This window comes from Eublepharis macularius, chromosome 6 (genome assembly GCF_028583425.1).
Source record: "Eublepharis macularius isolate TG4126 chromosome 6, MPM_Emac_v1.0, whole genome shotgun sequence".
In the NCBI taxonomy this organism is placed as follows: domain Eukaryota; kingdom Metazoa; phylum Chordata; class Lepidosauria; order Squamata; family Eublepharidae; genus Eublepharis; species Eublepharis macularius.
Genome location: NC_072795.1, coordinates 90255386 through 90275633, shown reverse-complemented (window position 1 = coordinate 90275633; position 20248 = coordinate 90255386). Strand labels below are relative to the sequence as shown.

The window sequence follows — 20248 nt, the reverse complement described above, 5'->3', positions numbered from 1 at the left end:
CTCGGTAGAGGTGGGCAACTTCGGCCCCAATTCTCAGGTGTGGTAAATAAATGCCCAAGCCATCCCCCAAGGGTTTCTTAATGGCAGGATTAGCCTTACGTCGGGCCCCCTCGATTGCCCTAGGATCTAAGGCTTCCCGCCAAACTCATCTCTGTAGCATCTCAGACCAGAATATAAGCACACCCAGCCATCGGCTGCTTATAACCCGAAGGTCATCAGCTACCTGCAGTGACAGGGTTTTACCCTGCACTAACCCTAGGTCATTACCACCAAGGTGGATGACCAAAATGTGTGGAGGAGGACCCGTCCTTCCCCAAAACAAGAGCAGCAGTAGGCCGAGCCACCTAAGGCCATGCCATCCCTGCCACTCAACAGTGGCCACAGCACTCAAGCCCAGTTGGGATTGCGCAAAGCAACTGAAGGCCGGGGAAAGCAGAGCTGCCTGCAAACGGCACTTGGCTCCACCCCCGGCCAAAGCCCCGGATGCCCTGGAAGGAAGCCTGTCTCTCCCTCCAGGTAGGGCTGCAAAGGACAGCTCCCAGCGTGACAGCTATGCTGCTGCCGGGTAAGCCGAATTCTCAAGCATACGCACAGTTTGTCTGCTTTTCTTGACTGAATGTTCTTTCACAAACATCAAGTTCAGGCTACCACACAGGTTATATTTCTCTCAGACAACATACACAAGCTCAGGCTGCACACAACTTACCTGCTTTCTCCTGACTAAATATTAGTCTCAGAACTGCTTAAAAATACTCAGGCTGCACACAGCTTGCCTCTATGCATTCACTCCGCCCACACTCTCAGTCATCAACCAATCATATCACTCACTCATCCCTCTCTTTCACTCCCATTCTTCATCTATGCCACACCAAGCATTTAAAGACACATACACACATTTACTTAAAATCATTACAAACTGCCTTATACTGAGTCAGCCTATTGATCTATCAAGATCAACAGGTCAGTGCCTGCCCTGGGAAATCTAACTAAGGACCTGTCGGAGATCAGGAGTGAAACCATAAGCTCAAAGTGAGCAGGTCACATACGCCAGTGTATTGGCAACATTGAGACAACTGTCAATTCTCTCATATAAGGAGATAGTTGTATTGTCATGTTTCCATTGATTCCTTGTCCCTGCTCTTTTTAATGTAAAAAGTATAAAAGGTTTTGAGGTGATTCATTCTGTGCTTCTGTCATAGGAGACTCATAGAGCCTGTGCACGTTAAAAATAAAACTTTCAGGTTATAAGGAACAGGGTGGCTGTTAGGTGTTTCAGTCCACCAGGGATAGCCCAGTTTGCCTCAAAGAACAAGTTCTCAAATAATGTTTGAAGTGTTATTTTAGTTTATTATTTCTGCACATTCTCTCTGTATTGCTAGTAATATTATTAAAGTAAGTTTCCAAAGATGCAGTATTGCAGCTGTCAGTTTAGAATGGCAGGCTAAGTTAGTAAATAAGAAGCACATTTCATGAAAAAATACTGCATTTTGACTGTAACTTCAAAGTGTATGTAGTCTGAAATGTAATTTTGTGAAAAGCACACTGGAAATATCATTCTGTCGAAACCCATGACAGAAAGATGTATATTTATATAAAGGCTTTAAATATACATGAGCTTTCTGAGAGAAAATGGAAAAAGTGGATTGGTAAACGTTTATATTTGTTTGAAGATCCAGTGTGTTGTAATGGCTAGAGTACTGGATGTGAACATGGAAAATTTAGTTTCAAGTTGGCACTCAGCTATGATGTAGAGTGGATGGCCTTGGGCATCCCTTTAACTCAGCCTAAACTGCCTGTCCTGTCCTGTTATGAAGCTCTGGGAAGAATAGTAGAAAATCGCATGAAATGTGCATGTAAGTATACAAAACACCTGGGAAGCTGAAGCCAATGTGAATACCTAGTTCCAATGATAAGCCAATGACATATTTGCAAGGGTGGCTGGGAGTTGCTCACACAAGTTTTACCCTGCTGGTGTTACTTCAGAATTGAAAACACACAAAGAATTATGACTCCTGGTTGTTGTGGGTTTTCCGGGCTGTATTGCCGTGGTCTTGGCATTGTAGTTCCTGACGTTTCGCCAGCAGCTGGTTTCACTTTCTCAATGAGGAAATTAATCATCTAAACCACGCACTTCAGGCAAATGGCTACTCCAGAAATGAAATCCGAAGAGCAATCAAACCCAGGATGAATCAAACAACCAAGGAAAGACAGTAGAGACCCCCTCACCTCTGCAGGGGTATACCGTATACCCTGCAGCTGTGGACAAGTTTGCATTGGGACCACAAAGCGTAGCATCCAGACAAGAATAAAAGAACATGAAAGACACTGCAGACTTGGACAACCTGAAAAATCAGCAGTGGCTGAACATAGCCTAACTCAAACAGGGCACAGTATCTTATTCCAGGACACCAAAATACTGGACAACACTTCCAACTACTTTGTCAGACTGCACAGGGAAGCCATTGAAATTCACAAGCATAAGCAAAACTTCAACAGGAAAGAAGAAACCTTAAGAATGAACAGAGCATGGTTTCCAGTTCTGAAAAACACCAGGCTAACAAAACATTCTATCCCCGACAATAGCCCTGCAGAGAAGATTAGCACATCAAGCACCGATCCATGTGCAGAAGAGCCTCCTCAGGATGCAGTGAAGCCTCCCGCCATTAGCATTCCACACCCTGGGAAACTCTTGCGGGATGACTCAGCTCAACCCCACCCCTCCTGAGTAGATACAAATGACCTACATCTTTTCCACACTGTGACACTGAGAGATCTCTGTCTTTTGGTGCTGCACCTCTGAGGATGCCAGCCACAGCTGCTGGCGAAACGTCAGGAACTACAATGCCAAGACCACGGCAATACAGCCCGGAAAACCCACAACAACCATCGTTCTCCGGCCGTGAAAGCCTTCGACAATACAATTATGACTCCACTTCAAAATGGAAAGACCTCCTTCAAATAGATTTGTAAGATACTGGATTTTATTTACTGAACATTGGAATATAAAACGTTTGTGATACTGTCTGGAGTTATGTATATTTTTTCTCTCATTTGGAAAAAGAACTACAATTTTTGGCTCCTCTACATACCTATTTTATACGAAGGGCTTACAGGTATGAAAGAGCCCTTCAAGAGATGGCTGTTTTTCTTCTGCCAAACATGATGTTGAGTTCCCTTTGCCCTTCCATTTAACAGCTGGTGGGGGAGCAGGATTCTCTGCTAAACCACTTACATTAACTCACCCTCCTCCAGGCTGAACCGGATTTTCCCTCTAACTGCTGTAGAGTTTGAAGCTTTTAAAAGCAAGCAAAGAAGTTCCTTTATCCCTTTACTTAAACAGAGGTCATTTCCCCTCCTCTTCGTTATTCAAAACAAGATGTACTGAGTCTGGCTTTCCATTTGGCTCTTGAACAGGATTCCGGAGCCTAGCGCCAAAGAAAGAAGTTAGAAAAGCAGTGACCATGGCAACCATTGCTGCCCCAGCCTTAACAGAGTCCGGGCCCCCGGCTGAGCAGGAGCGACCTGCCTCCTTTCTCGTTCCTTCGAGGGGCTCAGCCAGCACGGCAGGGGGTAGCCAGTAATCATGCCCAAGGGGAGGTATGCCAACCCCAGCACTGCACTGGATGGTGCCTGGGTAAGGCGAAGTAGCATAAGAGCTGTGCTGCTGGAGATTTCCTCGGGGCAGGGGGGTGCTGATGGGCCAGGCACTCTGTAGCTGTAGCATGTGTGGACGGTGAAGGGGAAGAGAGGCCTAGCCTGAACGTATCCGGCGTTTTCCACTTTCAAGAGAGCTCATAGTTGCAGAAGCGTTACCCTTCTGCCTCACACCACATACATGACCCTACTATTCCGAATGAATTCAGAAGAATTAATTCCTCCCCATTTTGTTTCCCCACTCGCAAAAGTGTGCATCCAGTTACTAGATTAAAATCCTGCTGTGCACATAAACATGACAGGGAGGGAATCCTCCATTTCATTGTTTTCATTTTAAGTATGACAGAGCAGTGAAAGAGTGTGGTGTAAAATAATCTGCATGAAGTCATCCCAAGTACGCACTTTTAGAGACACTTGGGACAGCTTATTCAAAAATCAGATTTCCCATTGCCCGTGTGCCAAGGTCTATGGCTGTTTTGCCCGAAATGGATGTAGGGGGCTTTCTGGTCTGGGTAAATTTTCAAAATGCAGATTAAATGCCACTCAGCATCCTTTCATAATATTTATACTAGAGAAAGAATGGATTTTCCTATCTTTTCAAGTTGTGTTTATGGATAAATTTTAATTTGCATCTGTGAATAATTATGGCTATGGAATGAAGAGATTATAGTTGCTTTAGATTTAGTAAAATACAATGTGATGATTTGTTAGAGAGTATCATTTACTACAGTACTATGTCAACGCAAAATAAAGTGTTAACACTGGCCAAGATCGCACACCACCGTTGCCTACAGTAAAATGTTGTATTATGATTGTCTGGAGAGATTATAATGGTACATTGGAAGTACCACAGTTATATAGAAATTCAGCAACCAGAATATTTAGAATATTATTCAAACCTCCTATGTTGACTGTTTACATTATTAAATCCTTCATTAGCTTTATTAACAATGTGCTTAAGTTTCATATACAGAGCAATACTTTCCTCTGGGTGTATTTCCAGCATCTCCCCTTCCACAGTTATAGACTGTTCTAAATCTTTTCATTCTTTTATACTGCATAGTTAATTTGCTTTTTCATTTTTTTTTATTTGCCAAGAAAATGCCTCATTATCTTTTTCTCTACCAGTAGCAACACAAAGGACAGTAGCAGTAACTGCTATTGTTCTGAAGTTCTAAACTGCAGTGCACACAGGTTTAGTATAAATTCTTTGGCTCTGTTTGCAGCAGGTAAAATACTGATCCTGTAATATACTGAGCATGCCAAGCACTGTGTTTTTGCCCTTACTTTCACATTCTTTCTAAGGAGCTTTGAACACAGCATTAACACTGAAGAACATTGAAGAAAAAGCTGAATTATTCAAAAAGACTTTTTTACTCAGATAGGAGGGATGTACTCAGAAGCTAAGCAGGGTCAGCCTTGGTTAGTAATTGGGTAGGAGACCTCCAATGAAGACCAGGGTCACAGAGGCAGGTGATGGCAAACCACCTCTATTAGATTCTTGCCATGAAAATCCCACCAAGGGGTCGCCACAAATCAACTATGACTTGAGGGTACTGCACACACACACATTATAGAGAGGAAGTCTCAGATGCTTTGCTAATGAGTTAGGGACCATATACTTCACCACCATGTTGCCTTACATTCTATCTGTTGCCTTAAGTATGTGCTCCTATGCTTCAAATATGAACCTGTGCTTCAGGTATGAACCTACTGGGTAATTATATGTTCTCAAATGTCAGTCCTAGAATTGCTTATGCTCTGTTTCAGCATTTCTTCAACTCTGTATCGGATTCTTGCTAACACTATGTCTTTGTAAACTTGTATTTATTTACCCTATGATATTGTTTATGGAAATGCCCTTGATATTGACTGTACTAATCTCACACTGTGTAATCTGCCTTGAGTTTCAGCAAGGAAGTCAGACTATAAATAAATAAATAAATAAATAAATAAATAAATAAATAAATAAATAAATAAATAAATAAGAACCTGTTATTTATAAAGACTGCCCTCACATTAATTTCTATTTTCAGAATGTCCACCCTACCAGTTAAGATGTTTGCTGTGTGTTATGATATTGCTTGTGAACTCTATCCTTCTTCATCCACTTAATTGTTTTGCCTGCATACCACATAAGCTTTGAAAGCCAGAATTATTTTCTATTCTGTGTTGGTTTCTGTTGCTTGTAAAATGAAAATATAGTGGGATCTGATTCTAAATGGAGCCTCTAGGTGTTGCTATAATACAGATAATAAAAACATCTCATTTCTACTAAATGTTGAGTTTTGTTTTTTAACTTTATCATAACCTTTTTTTTCACAGTTTCAGCACTCTAGACCTCTGCAAGTACATCCTGAATCTCTTACTACCAGTATGCAAAAACAGATACTAAATTTAGAAACTGTTCATCAAATTGAAAACAGATTGCCGGTAATGTATAAATTTCGGGAGAAGGTAAGTTAATATGCATGCCAAATTTTGCTTTACTTTGCACTTGAGTCCATTTATTTGCATGACCATTTGTAATTGTTTAATTATTTTGCTAGCATGATATATTTGGACCAAATTGGGTGAGGTGTTGAGAGAGTTTCATGAATAGGTCTTCCAGGCAATTTATTTTTTGGTAAATAGCAGATGCTGGAGAGCCTGATATGTAGTGGGTGGGTCTGTGTAACGTGTGGGAGCAGTATTTGCATTGCCATCCTTAGCAAACCTCAGAATCCAGTTCAGTTCTGTTCAATGGGGGTTACTCCAAGGCAAGTGCTCTCAGGATTGCACTTCTCTTGAGCCATTTCTTGACCTCAAATTGCTCCTGGACCAGCTCTTTGTCCTATTGGAAGAAATACACAGCTTGCTTTTATATTGCCTATATGGGTCTTCTGACTAGTAAATAGCTCCAGGCAGGGCTTTTTTTCTGGGAAAACCGGTGGGGGAACTCAGTGGGTTGCCCTCGGAGAAAATGGTCACATGGCTGGTGGCCCCGCCCCCTGATCTCCAGACAGAGGGGAGTTTAGATTGCTCTCTGCAGAGCAGTCTAAACTCCCCTCTGTCTGGAGATCAGGGGGCGGGGCCACCAGCCATGTGACCATTTTTAAGAGGTTCCGGAACTCTGTTCCACCACGTTCCAGCTGAAAAAAAGCCCTGGCTCCAGGGCAGTTTGAGGTTGGGAAAACTGTGAGGGGGGAAAGTCTGTGGAAATGGCCAATAAGTTTAGGCGTAATAAGTCTTTTTAACAAGAAGCCATTTTCAAGGTCAAGCAACTGTAGTTTAATTTTCTATTATCAGTCTGATATTTGCTAAGCATACAGTAATTACAATCAAATTGTAGAAATACTGAGGGGGGGGAGCATGAAGCTAAATTTTGGGAGAAGAGGTGCTATACTTCTTTTTGTAAACCTTCTATTATTTTGGTCACTGATCAAAAGGCTCTGTAAAATCATTGATCTATTATAGTCTGATCTGTCTAACTGATATGACATGGATTTATTATCTGTTGCTGTTTACGGTGTTGGGAAATATTCCTGTACATGTACATCATCCTTCAATGATAGAGCAAAACCAGAACATCTGAATGAGTAAGACGTTAGATGGTATATGAGGTCACAGTGTGCAAAGTCTGCTTTTCTTCGTATAAGCTTTTGAGAGTCAATCAGATCCAGGGAGGAGTGGAAATCCCTAAGCCTTTATATCCCATTCGGGTGAAGCAAAGAAGGAATCAGGATGTAAAGGTTCAGTGCAGCTTGATTAGAACAGAAATTAGCCTCTGTAGTGGGACAAGAATCCTGTGTCTCTATTCAGCCGCAGGGGTTCCATTGTTCTAAATTTGTAAATGAACTCCAGTTCAGCAATCTCATATTGTAATCTGCCCTTGAAGCTTCTTTGTTTGAATGCAGCCACTTTTAGGTCAGCAGCAATCAAATGTCATGGAAGATTAAAATGTTTTTGAGTGTGTGATTTTTAATGTCAGATTTATGCCCATTTATTCTTCTGCATAGGTACTGAAATGTTTGTTCAGTGTAGAGAGTAGAAGGTCATTGCTGACACATGATAGCATATGAATATGAACAAGTGAATGAACCTGAGATGGTGTTATTAGGTCCAGTGATAGTGTTGTCGGTGTAAGTATGGGGACAGAGTTCACAATGGAACCCCTACGGCTGAATAGAGATATAGGATTCTTATCTCACTACAGATGCTAATTTCTGCTCAAATCAAGCTGCATTGTACCTTTACATCCTGATTCCCTTCTTTGCTTTACTCCTCCCTCCTGCTCACTGGAATATAAAGGCTCAGAGATCTCCATTCCTCCCTGTATCTGAAAAAGGATGCTTTGACTCTCAAAATCTTATATCCTGGAAATCTTGTTGGTCTTTAAGATGCCACTGGACTCAAATCCTGCTGTTCTATTGCAGACCAACACAGCTACTTACCTGAAATACTACTTTACTTCAGTAATTTTTGAATAACTGCTAGAGAAAGCTTCAGTTTAAAAGGAACTGATAGCTGACTGTGGGCAACAACTGTCTGTCTCTAATCTCTTCCTGCAAGGGAACATTCTAGCTGTGAGATTAATTAACTTGCTTAGAGGTAGTCCTCCACTATTTCTTTGGTTGTATCTCATTGTTTTACTTTTGATGCAGTCTCTGGAAATGTTTCAAGTATAGCTAAATTGTTAATTAGTTTGATTTCAGAGAATTCATTACATTATTAAGGGGAGGAGAATCTAATAAACTGTGGAATTCCTTCTTTATGCCAGAAGAGCAATAGGTCTGTGCTTCTCAAACAGCAGCCCACCATGCTTTTAAAACTGAGAAGGTTTCCAGAAATACCTTGAGATATGGTAAGGTGACTTTATTGATCAAAAGTAAAAAAAAATCAGTAGGATAGCTTCATACATTTTCTCATAATACACAGGCCCCCTCCAAGTTCCAGATAAGCCTGGACCACTTCCAGCTTTTGAGGTCCCTAATAATGCTTTTTAAAAAGGCATTAAGTAAAAACAAAATTAGGCATCAAAATTGAATATTTATGAACTTTTAAACTCCTCTTATCTTTTCAAAAATGGCAGCCAAGATTTTAGGATGTAACTTCTTAAGATCTTGGTATTTTTGTGAAAACTATGGCTTAGATCCCATGGAATATTTCCACAGGCAAAGGGACATACACTCACAAAGTACAACTTCCTCACCTCCCAAGGGATCTCTCGGGAACAGGATTGTGGGGTCATATCAGGCTGCTGTGGGATGGGGAAGGCAAGAAAGTTGTGTTCTGTGAGTACATATCCCTCTGCCTGCAGAAATACTCCTTGGGATCTAAGCCATTATTATTACTATTTTTAATCTGCAACCATGGGGATGATCCAGGTCTGAAATACCCCTGTCTATATCTGGCCCCATTCTATGGGGTTTTTTTAATCTGCATGGGGAGTCAGGTTTACAATTAGATATGTGATAGAATATCTGGGAGCTCAGAGATCGGAACTTTCCCCAGTACTACCATAGTCCTGACTTTTATTACCCCAGCCCTTATAATCAATTACATCAGTTTTCCTCATTTTATTATTATATTATGCTTCTCATAGTATATTTTACTAGCACAATAATTAAAGTAAAAACAGTAAATGATTTAGTAGATTAATATTAAATTGCTGGAGAGCTGTAGGTACCTGCTGTCCATAATACTATAAGAATCCTGTAATTCTTAGCTGTCATATAAACTCCTGATTTTCCATCATTTATCTTCTTGGAGAAAAGCCTGTTTCTATCTTTTAAAAAGATGGCAAATGAAATGGTCACCAAATTAATTACAATTTTAGATATCACTACCCTCTAGTTCAAGAAAGGAGCGAGTTAGAGGCACAAAGAAAATGGCTAACTCCAGAAAACCTAAACGGTCAAGGGAAACTTCCTGAAAAAACAAAGTTGCTATTCCTAAATTACTAATAAAACACCTCTCACTATTAAGAACCAAGAATCCTACTGTATAAAAGGGCATATCAGGCATATCATCGCCATATTGGCGATGACTCACTTTTTATCCTCACACAGGCACACTCGCATGCCCCTCCACGGGGATGAAAGGTGAGTCGTTGGCAACACAGCTTGCCTTGGAGGCCCCGAGGAGGCCGCTGCGTCAGCAGGAAGGTCCAGCAAGGTGGTGCAGCTACTGCAGGGCATTAAGAGGGCTACACCATTGCACTGGGCCTCCCTGCCACCTGCATAGGGTTGCCAGTCCCCCACTGGGGGTATGGGATCCCCTGCTCCCATCCTCCACCCCCACCTCCGTTTAACTGGCTGATGGGGGGAAAGGCAGGGGAACGTGCCTTCCAGGGCATGATCCCTGGTGGTAGTCTGATTTCAGCCCAAAATGGGCCCAAATCAGCCCACTGCAGAGAGCGAGAGTGCTCCAGAGCCTGTTGCACCACTCCAGCAGTGTTCCTGGGCTCTGCAGCAGCCCAATTCAGCCTGAAACAGGCCTGATTTGGCCTGCTGAAGAGGGCAGGAGCACTCTAGGGCCCGTTGCGCTGCCCAGGCAGTGCTCCCGAGCACCACAGCGGCCCAATTCAGGTCGAATTGGGCCCATTTTGGGCTGAATCAGGCTGCTGTGGGGCACAAGAGCCCTCTAGGGCCTGTCACGCCACCCTGGTGAGCACTCCCACGCTCTGCAGCAGCCCAAATTGGGCCCAATTCAGCCTGCTGTGGAGCGCGGGAGTGCTCACCAGGGTGCCACGTGGCCTGTGCAATGACATCATGTCCTGGAAGTGACACCATCGTGTCACTTTGCATGCACACATGAAGATGCCCGAAAGATGAGTGCCAGGTCTTCCACCCAGGGGGTAAGAGGACCTGGCAACCATACATCTGTGGCAGGCTTCTGACGGGCCGCAGAGGTGGCAGGGAGATCCAGCATGGCAGTGTAGCCCTCCCAAGGCCCCACAGTGGCCACAGAGGCAGCAGAGAGGCCCAGCACGGCTGTGTGTCCCTCCCAAGGGCCTGCAGCGGGGGCCTGCCAAATCAGTTTTCTACAGCCCATTGTATTTTTCCACACAACGGGTTCTGTTGCTAGTATATAAAAATAAGTTTCAAGGATACTATGTTGCTTGTTACATGAAGTGTATTCTGTGATACCAATACCTTCGCGTTTCCATCCCTTGACTACACTTACTCAGTCCCTGCCTGTTATTTCTGTTATTTCTTTTTGAATCAGTAGAAAAGAGCAAGAGTCCGGTAGCGTCTATAAGACTAGCAAAATTTGTGGTAGGGTATGAGCTTTCGTGAGCCACAACTTACTTCTTCAGCTGTGGCTCATGAAAGCTCATACCCTACCACAAATTTTGTTAGTCTTCTAGGTGCTACTGCTCTTTTCTATTTATAGGTGCTACTGCTCTTTGCTACTGTCCTTCTACTAACCCGTCTTTTTCTTTTTGAATGTTATACAATCTCTAGTGCCATTTCCAATAAAATGGAAGAGAACTCCTGCTTTTCCCCATCAAGTTCTTTGACTGGGTTAAAAAGCCAAAATTATATTTGCATGTCAGTGTGGGACAAATAGACTTTTAAAACCACAAATGCTAACATGCTACTTGGGACTGCTCCCTCAAAACAGGGAAACTGAATTTTGATGGGTAAATCTGCCTTACAGTGAGGAGAGTAAAGTGGGGTCCATTGTATCAGGTTAGTCTTCTCAGTCAACATTTCAGACTCGGACAGTTTTCTAACTTAATCTAGAATCATTTTCCGCTGGTATGCCTGAAGCTTGATTCACACTGCATCCTAAGCAGAACTATGCCTTTCTAAGTCCATTGAAGTCAGTGAGCTTAGAAGGGTGTAACTATGTTTAGGATTGCATTGTCAGAGTAAAAAAAACATAAAATAAAAGAGAGAAGAAAGATGTAAAGCCGCTTTGGATCCCCATTGGGGCGAAAGGCAGAGTATAAATGAAGTAAATACATAAATAAAATGTTGAGACAGTTCAGTTGAGACATGAAGCTAAACATTTGCATTTATATATTCATAGATCTATGCTGCTCATGTTAAAGATAAGAGAAGTTTCTAATGGTAGAATTCTACTACTTTTGAACAGGCTGAAATAGTTTAAATCAACATTGTTTACTTGAAAAAATATTCATGTTAGCATTGTTCCCTTTGTGAGCAAATGTTTTCAAACTTGAATCATAATACAAAACACTATATACCAGTCACTTGCTGAATTGTCATGTGCAGTCCGATCTTATAATTCCATTACATTTTGGCTAATACACCGCGATTGTGCTGATAGGTTATAATGAGACTGCATAACCGGCCAAAGCAATTCAGTGAGCTTCTACAGCACAGTAGTGATTCAAATGTAGCTCTCCCAGATCTAGGCTGAAACTCTAACCACTATAACATACTCACTTTCATGATGTGGCTGCTTTTGAATAGCAAGCAGCTGGGCCTGCATAAGTCATGCTGGTTGGGTGGTATCAAGTCACCCATGATGGTTGCCAGACCTGACCCAGTGTACAGAGGTGGGCGCTAATCACTATACAAATTTAAAAAGTGTACAAACCAGGGTGGTTCGTGAAAACACAGTTCGTGGGGCCACGTTTTCCACAAACTCCACAACTTTTTGGCCCGGTTTGTCAGATTCGTGAGTGGTTTGTGAAGCCAGACAGGCTGGCGCCGTTCAATTGATTGCCTCGGCAACATAAGCCCAGAATGTCTGCAGACCTTTTGTTGCTGTGGAAACCCCAATCTTAGCCCACCTAACCTTGATAGGCAGGTCTCCCTTCCAACCGTGGAGCTCCAATTCTGTTACATGGGAGCCAAGAGCAGGGGGGAGACAGGCCTTCTGTAGCCATGGGAACACCCATCTCATCCCTCCAAACCCTGTTAGGCAGGTCTGACTGCCAACCAGAGAGCTCCTGTTCTGCTCTATGTGACTCTTTGTTATATAAGGCCCACCTCTCTGCCTCGTGCTTTCAGTTTCAGCAGATTGTGGACTGTTGGAGGACTGTTGCTGGAATTGGAGGAAGAGAGAGGGAGAGTGGAAGTGAGCTTGGCTGCTGCTGGTAGAAAAGAGAGACTGAAAAGCCCCTGCAGCTTCAGTCTTGGCATTGCCAGGAAGGGTGCCTTCTTTCCTCTACCCCACCCCAGTCCCAGGGCCACTGCCTGGCTCAGGGCAGGGACCTAGCTTGACTGAGGACTACCTTTATTTTCTGGGATTTTCTTTCTCCTTATTCCTTCTGGGTTTAATTATTATCTATTTTGTGCCCCTGCCCTGCCTGCTCAGGTCAGGTCTCTCTGTGTGGCGGGGTAGGGCTGGGGGGTGATGTCAATGAGCTGGTCAACGAGCTGGAGCATGAGGAAGATCTTCTCCCCAGGTTACAGGACTTGGTCAAGAGGTTGCAGGCAGGCGTGGCCGCCCACTTGCATCCTCTCTCTCAGGAGGCGCCTTACAGACTGGCTGCCTCTGAGACCCCCGTATCAAGGGCAGCATCACCATGCAGGAGAGTGACCTGCAGCACTGGAAGAAGGAGCTCCACAGAGAGGTGCACAGGTTCCAAGCCAAAAAAGCAGGATCGAGGGAACAAGGCAGGGGCGAGGAGGAGGAGGAGGTAAACGAGCCAGGCCATGAGAGCCCTCCCAAAACAGGCCCACTCGAAATGTGGTCCTCGTCGGTGGGCTGGGTGGTTGGCAGCAGCAGGGTGGGCACGTCTGTCATGGCGGAGGACTCGGCGGGGGCTATGGTGCAAGAGTACCTTGCTGAGCCCACTGAGCTGTCCCACTTCAACCCCCTGGAGTATTGGGCACAAAAATCTGCTTTCTGGCCAGACCACTCCATCATGGCCACTAACATCCTCTCCTGCCCTCCCACCAGTGTCCAGAGCGAGCAGGTGTTCTCCCACCTGGGAGACCTCCTCCGTCCCCACCGCTCATGTCTGCACCCAGACCTGGTGGACATGCTGTCTTTTATTGTCAACCTCCACCTGCTCAGCTAACCCTCCCTGGACCTGGACTTATCTGGGCTCTGAGCCATTCCAGTCTATCGGAGTCTTAAGTTCTACGGCCAATCTCCTCTGCTGTGGGCTCAAAGTCTCAGGGCCACAGTCTGGCTCTGGGGCCAAGCCACGTGGGCACCTCAGCTGAGGACTCACATTGTTTTTCTTTTTTATTTGATTACTCTCTATTTTGTGCACCTGTTCTGCCTGCTCAGGTCAGGTCTCTGTGTGTAGCGGGGTAGGGCTTTACCTCCCCCCCCCTGTCTCAGGGTCACCGTCTGGCTCTGGGGCCAAGCTAACTGGGCACCTCAGCTGAGGGCTCGCGTTCTTTCTTGTTTATTTGCCTACCATCTCTCTTTATTTTGTGCACCTGTCCTGCCTGCTCAGGTCAGGTCTCTCTGAGTGGCAGGGTAGGGCTCTACCCCCCCCCCCCATCTCAGGGCCACCATCTGGCTCTGGGGCCAAGCTAAGTGGGCACCTCAGATGCGGGCTCACGTTCTTTCTTGTTGATTTGATTACCATCTATTCATTTTGTGCACTTGTCCTGCCTGCTCTGGTCAGGTCTCTGTGTGTGGTGGAATAGGGCTGCCATGCAAGGGGGATCAATGTCTCTGCCCCTTCTGGGTGCAACTTTCCCCTATCCATGGGACTTAGTCTCTCACTGCCTGACGGGGGGAAGGGGTTCCATTGGTGCCGCCATGGCCGGCAGGCGATATCAGCAGCCACATCTTCTGGTGCAGGGGGCCAGAAACATTACTGTGTGTGTTCTGCGTTGTCTACCCCCTGGCAGCCCTGAAAGAGGCATCCCTTGAGGTCCCTATTTGCCTGCTGCCAATAAACTGCACCTGCTCATTATGGGATGCACACTATGAAGGGTGGTGGCATCCTTCTCATCCGCCACGGCCGGCAGCTGAGTGATGTTATGTAGCTGAGCAGGACTGTGGGAGGGTCCCCTATCATGGTGCTTGGTATGTCCCTCACCCCCCAACCTAGGGGAAATGGGTTCCATCATTGCCACCATGGCCAGCCGGGGGGTGATGTTTGTGTCCACCGCTGCTCAGCATGAGGGACAGTGTTACACATGTAGCTGAGCAGGACTGTAGGAGGGTCTCCTATCATGGTGCTTGATGTGTCCCTCACCCCCCGACCTTGGAGGAATGGATTCCATCATTGCCACCACAGCCAGCAGGGGGGGTGATGCCTGCAGGGACAGGCAACAATTCAGCGGTCTCATTGCAGGAGAGGGGACATAGTCTGTTCCTCCCTGACCGGGGAAAGGGGTTACGTCCTTGCCGCCACAGCCAGCAGGTGATTGGTGTCTGCGGCTACATTCTTCTACGGTCCCGATTAGGACTTGCTGACTCCTCTGCGCTTGGGGGAAGGCGTTCCATCCTTGCTGCCATGGCTGGCAGGTGGGTGATGTCTGTGGCCGCATCCTTCTACAGTCCCAAATGGGACCCACAGTCTCCTCTGCACCGGGAGGAAGGGGCTCTGTCCTCGCTGCCATGGTTGGCAGGTGGGTGATGTCTGTGGCCACCACATCCTATCCCCCTGGGACTCAGAATGGCCTCCCCACAAGGTGGGGAAGGCATCCGTGACTGCCGCCTCATCTCAGCGGTGTTTTTTACCTGTAGAATCAAAACCATGTTCTCAGATAATATAATAATACGTCATAATGTGAGAATATGCAACAATGTGAAATGAAATATTTCGATAATATTAGTATATGCAATAATGTGATATGAAATACTTTGCCAATATGCAACAATGATATGAAATACTGTGAGAATAATTGAGTGCCACAGAAGTTAGGGTGGGTTTTGTTTGGTCAGCGGCTACATCTTCTAGGGCAGAGGGGCCTCATGCTGTTGAGGTTGTAAGCTTCATCCATGGGACGTAGTCTTACTCTCCCCAGCCATGGGGAGGAGGAGGCAGCCACCAACATCACCCATGTACTGGACAAGAAGGTGGCTGCCCATTGGGGCATGTGAGCGGGCACAGGGGGAGTACAGCCGGCTCTCAACCAAACTCCCTGCCCCCGAGAAGGGAGGCGTCCAACTGCCTCCCCGAGCCCATGAGGAAGAGACAGCCACCAACATCACGATCCATATGCTGGACGGTGGCCGCCCTTTGGGGCATGCGGGCAGGCATGGGGGGGTGCCGCCGACTGGCGACCAAACCCCCCGCTCCTGAGAAGGGAAGCAGCTAACCATCTCCCCGAACCCGCAAGGAGGGGGCAGCCACTGACATTACCCACATCTGGGGGTCTATCACTTCAAACGAAGCGATAAGTCAATTGGCAATGGCTCCAATTCTAATGAATTGGACTTTCCTGGGGGCACTGAGTTTGGAGGTCTATAACTCGGCGATCTGTATTGCAATCTTGACCAAACTTGGAGGGTGTTGGAGGAGAGCCTCCTGAAAACTCCCTGAGAGTTTGGGCTCTCTGAGTGTGAAGGAGGCCGTTCTGGGCCCCCACAAAACACAAACCAATTCCTGAACTGGGTTAAGTTCATTAAAGTTTGTGGTTTGTGGTTCATGAAACTGTACGAATCTCGAACCTTGCAGTTTGGGTTTGTGTCGGTTCGTGCCCATGTCTAGTAAGGATGTGCCAAGCAACTCCCAATAGACTTCACTGCAGGCAGTAAAAGAACTTTATTGAAAAGCTTCTAGTATCATGAGCTTACTCCATCTTTGCCAGGAATAACGTTCACATAGGCTTCCAAAGCGCAGGCACATTCTAAAATCTGGCCCCCCTCCCGTCTAATGGTCTGCTAAGCTCAGCGGGAAAGCATCTAAACGGGAAAACAGCAGAACTGATGTATGGGATTTTCAAGGCCATGGTGTCTGTGCAGTTCAGAGGAGCACACATATAACAGCAGGAACAAATGCCTCCCTTGCATAGTTTCACATCACAGGTCCAAAAGACAAGGCGAGTAACATTTGCAGTCCAGTCAAAGAATAGCCTCAGCGTTTAGCCATAACAATAACATAAAGCATTAGACCACAATCATAACCACAGGGGCTTACTGGGTATAACAGGTGATGCTAAGCACCTGACACCCTGAGGAGTCCTCCCTCAAAGGCCACAACAACCCTGGAGAGGGCCTTGTCCTTCCTCCTGTCTTTTACTTACAAAAACTAAAAGTTTGAAGCCTGGTAATACTGTGGGATTGCCTAGCAACTGCCACTGAGGGCATTTGTTTCTTAAAGCTATAGACATTGATTTTATTATTAGGAGGGTTAATTGGACAAATTATTCCTTCTGATTTGTTCTAAATTTCGTTTTTTGGATCCCAAAACTGAGGAGTTTGCAACAGGACCACTTGGCTCTTTTCTCTGCTCTGATTCTATTGTTCTAAATTGAAGGTTTTGCATTATAAACATCCTGTTCTTTACAGGATTTTTGTAGTGCTAGGTAACTGCATTTTGCTAGGGCCAGGAGAGAGGGTTTAGCTTTTATTTCACCATAGAAAATCTTTTCAGGATTGGGTTTCTTGGCTTTTGCTTAGCATGAGCGGCTAGAAATTGGCAACTAAAAGTAATAAAATTAAACATGTATACATATACTTGCTAGATTTGGAACTTAGCCATTTTAAATATGTAGTCTGCAATTTGATATAATATATAGCATCTTCTCAGTGGGTGGCACTGAGCTCATAAATCTCAGGTTGACTCAATTATAAGCTGCTTTTGAAGTCCAGCTTTTATTAGCTGTGGATTCAATAGTGAGTCACTTAAAGCACTTTTGATATTTATCAAAAAAAATGTGCCCATATGCACAAGGGTTTCTGCAATTTGAAAGTTTAGGTGTTCATGTAATGTTGTAGATTATTCATGAAATTTAAATGCTCTAAGGAGTTTGAAATAAAATGTAGCTAGTATCTATTCTGTACTAATATAATATTACAAATTCATATGTGCCATATAAGAATGCTATATGAGTGTAATACTAGATTCTGTAGATGAATCTAGTTATATTGTTATAGAATCTATTGTTATAGAATCTATTGTTATATTGTTATAGAATCTAGTTATATTGTTATAGAATCTATTGTTATAGAATCTATTGTTATATTAGACATACACAGGAAAATGTCGTATTTTCTTTCCTTCTCTTTCTAGAAACCAGTAAACACATTTCCATTTTCAGTCCATGACAACAGACATTGCTTACTGAATGTAGGAGAGTACTTAGATTCTGTAAGTATTTTGTTTTACATTATTTTCTCTTTTTAAAAAAAATAATCTGGTACTTGTTAGAACCGTCTATAAAAATCTATTAGGTTAGATCCAGCATTTATTTCTGCTGATGGAAAGAATCTCTGTCAACAGAACAAGATTTTTGTATCTTTCCCATCCCCCTGCAACCAAAAACACTCACTGAAATGCTGCTCCTGGGGACAGGAGGCCCCCTAGGAACAGCATGAGCCAGAGGTCTACAGTAGAATCTGGAGGGGGGTGGGAAGCCTTCCATTAGTAGAAATCTACTGCAGGATCCAATCTGTTTTATCTCTTGCAAGTGACCAGTTTGATTATTAAAAACAAAATACAGAATTAACAATAAATTGATATTAGTTATTGCAATATCTGGTTTTAATAATTTCAGTTTTTGCATTTACTACTTTTAAACAATATAAACAAGTCATATCTCTGCCCTGGTGTCTATTTCTTTTGATTGTAGATTGTAAAGGAACCATAAGCTTTTGTATATACAGATTATATTATTTAACATTTGTTTATTTAGTAGTTTCACCTATGTGCACAGCTAAAACAATCTATTTGTTTTTTTGAAATTTATTTATTTAAACAATTTATCTCATGCAGCTCCTCAAAACTTGAGGCACTCCACAAGTTCTTAGTGGAGAATTTAGAAGTATACCTAAGAATAATGGCAATAAATACTGTCTTTTATGAAATAAACAGCTATCCAGTTTAACATATATCTAGATGTCAGACTTGACAGAATCATTCCTTGATATGTATTCTGTGGGTGACATGGTACCCTTGAAGGCTGTTTCACAAATTACAGAAGAAGCTGCTACATGTTTTAAAATTTAGGATTGGATTTAAAGGTACTGTTCCTGTGGCATAATGGCACGTCTGCTAGATTAGCAGAATAGCAGTTTGTTGGTGGATTAGGGGAATGATTTTTTTTTTGCAAATTCTCCCCTTCATCCATCCCCCACACTATTCATGAGGGTCTCCTGTCCCCAGGAATAGAATTTCCGGAGGGGGGAGGCAGCAAAATCCCATTCCACAAAGTTTGCTCTATTTATGGTAATTTGGATCCAGCCATTGTATTTGTTACACCATTGATGACATAATGAATCCCAAATTTATCTTGGCTCCCTGATGTGTGTTTCTGCAATGTATGTTCTTCTCCTGCAGGTAAATTAGGAAGTGGTAAGCTTAGGGTTGCCAAGTCCCCTGACCCCCCGGGCAGGAAATCAGAGGCCAGGCACTTACCTTTTAGGTTCCCTCTTGTGCGCACACACTCCAAGCCCATGTGATGACATTGCTTCCCAGAAGTGATATCATCTCATGGGTCACGTACCACCCTGGGAGCATTCCCGTGCTCCACAGTGGGCCGAATCAGGCCTGAATCCAGCCTGAATCGAGCTTGAATCAGCCCCAATACGACCACTGAGAAGTGCTGCTCCCACACTCTGCAGCGGCCCAATTTGGGCCGAATCGGGGCAAATCAGGCCCAATTCTGGCCAAAATGAGCCACTGTGGAACCCAGGAGCGCACCATACCGCCTGAGAGCATGCCCTGGGAGGCATGTCCCCCCCACCAGCCTGGTAAGTGGGGGTGGAGGGTGGGAGTGGGGGATCCCCCTCCCCCAGTAGGGGACTGGCATCCTTAGGTAGGCTTGCTTCTTCTATTTATAGGATAAGAATAAAATCTTAAAACAGACAGATAGACAATCACCAATATGACCTGCAAGTTCTATAAGAGACCAAAAAATGTTGTTAGCTACCTTAATCGATAGTATCTTCCTAAAGTATATTTTTTCACTTCTTTTAGGGGCTAGGACTAAGAAAATTTCAACATGAGATGTGTCAACACTATGCACAGAACTCCTCCCTTTTGGCCCATGAACCTATTTTGAGCAGTTCAAGCTATCGTACCATGTATCAAACATCATTTGTCCCATACCCAAACCCTGAACCACCCTTTCCAGGGCGATTTCCTAAAAGTCATGTAGAAAGATCCCGTGCTTTAAATGCTGTTTCTAAAACTGATGGCAGGTTGTTTTCAGAATTCTGTGCCAGTCCTAATAATTTAATTCCTGGTAAACCTGTTTCAAGTTCTCTCCCTGATCTTAAGGAACTACCTAATGTGCAGTTGATGGAATAAATGTTCATATAAAGTGATACTGAAGCATGTTCCAGTTTGAATTTACAGTAACTTTTTTAAGATTAGCAAATTCTCTCTCAATCATTGTATTTCCCCCCTAGAATAGACATAACTGCAAGAGCTTAAGTTGCTTTAAAGCAATAGGAGTTGAACAAAGATAGTCACATTTATTCAGCTTTATTTTTTTACAAGGACCAATGTATTTGGAAAAGGGCAAAAGCATTTTATGTTTGTATAAATATGGAA

The 20248-nt window shown here is 44.1% G+C and overlaps 1 protein-coding gene across 1 annotated transcript; it reads left to right on the top strand.

Annotated features, from left to right (window-relative positions):
- The first annotated feature begins 3583 nt into the window (after positions 1–3583).
- On the top strand, positions 3584–20002 carry TEX36 (testis expressed 36). The gene is made up of 4 exons (XM_054983928.1): positions 3584–3634; positions 5980–6111; positions 17765–17842; positions 19670–20002. The coding sequence occupies exons 1-4, from the start codon at positions 3584–3586 to the stop codon at positions 20000–20002; spliced, it is 594 nt and encodes a 197-aa protein (XP_054839903.1).
- The last annotated feature ends 246 nt before the right edge of the window (positions 20003–20248 follow it).

Excerpts from the sequence above, each read along its gene's own strand:
- TEX36 (XM_054983928.1), top strand. The coding sequence starts at position 3,584 with ATGCCCAAGGGGAGGTATGCCAACCCCAGCACTGCACTGGATGGTGCC. Across the intron at positions 6,112-17,764 it reads TGTATAAATTTCGGGAGAAG|AAACCAGTAAACACATTTCC; the intron begins GTAAGTTAATAT and ends TTCTCTTTCTAG. Across the intron at positions 17,843-19,669 it reads TAGGAGAGTACTTAGATTCT|GGGCTAGGACTAAGAAAATT; the intron begins GTAAGTATTTTG and ends CACTTCTTTTAG.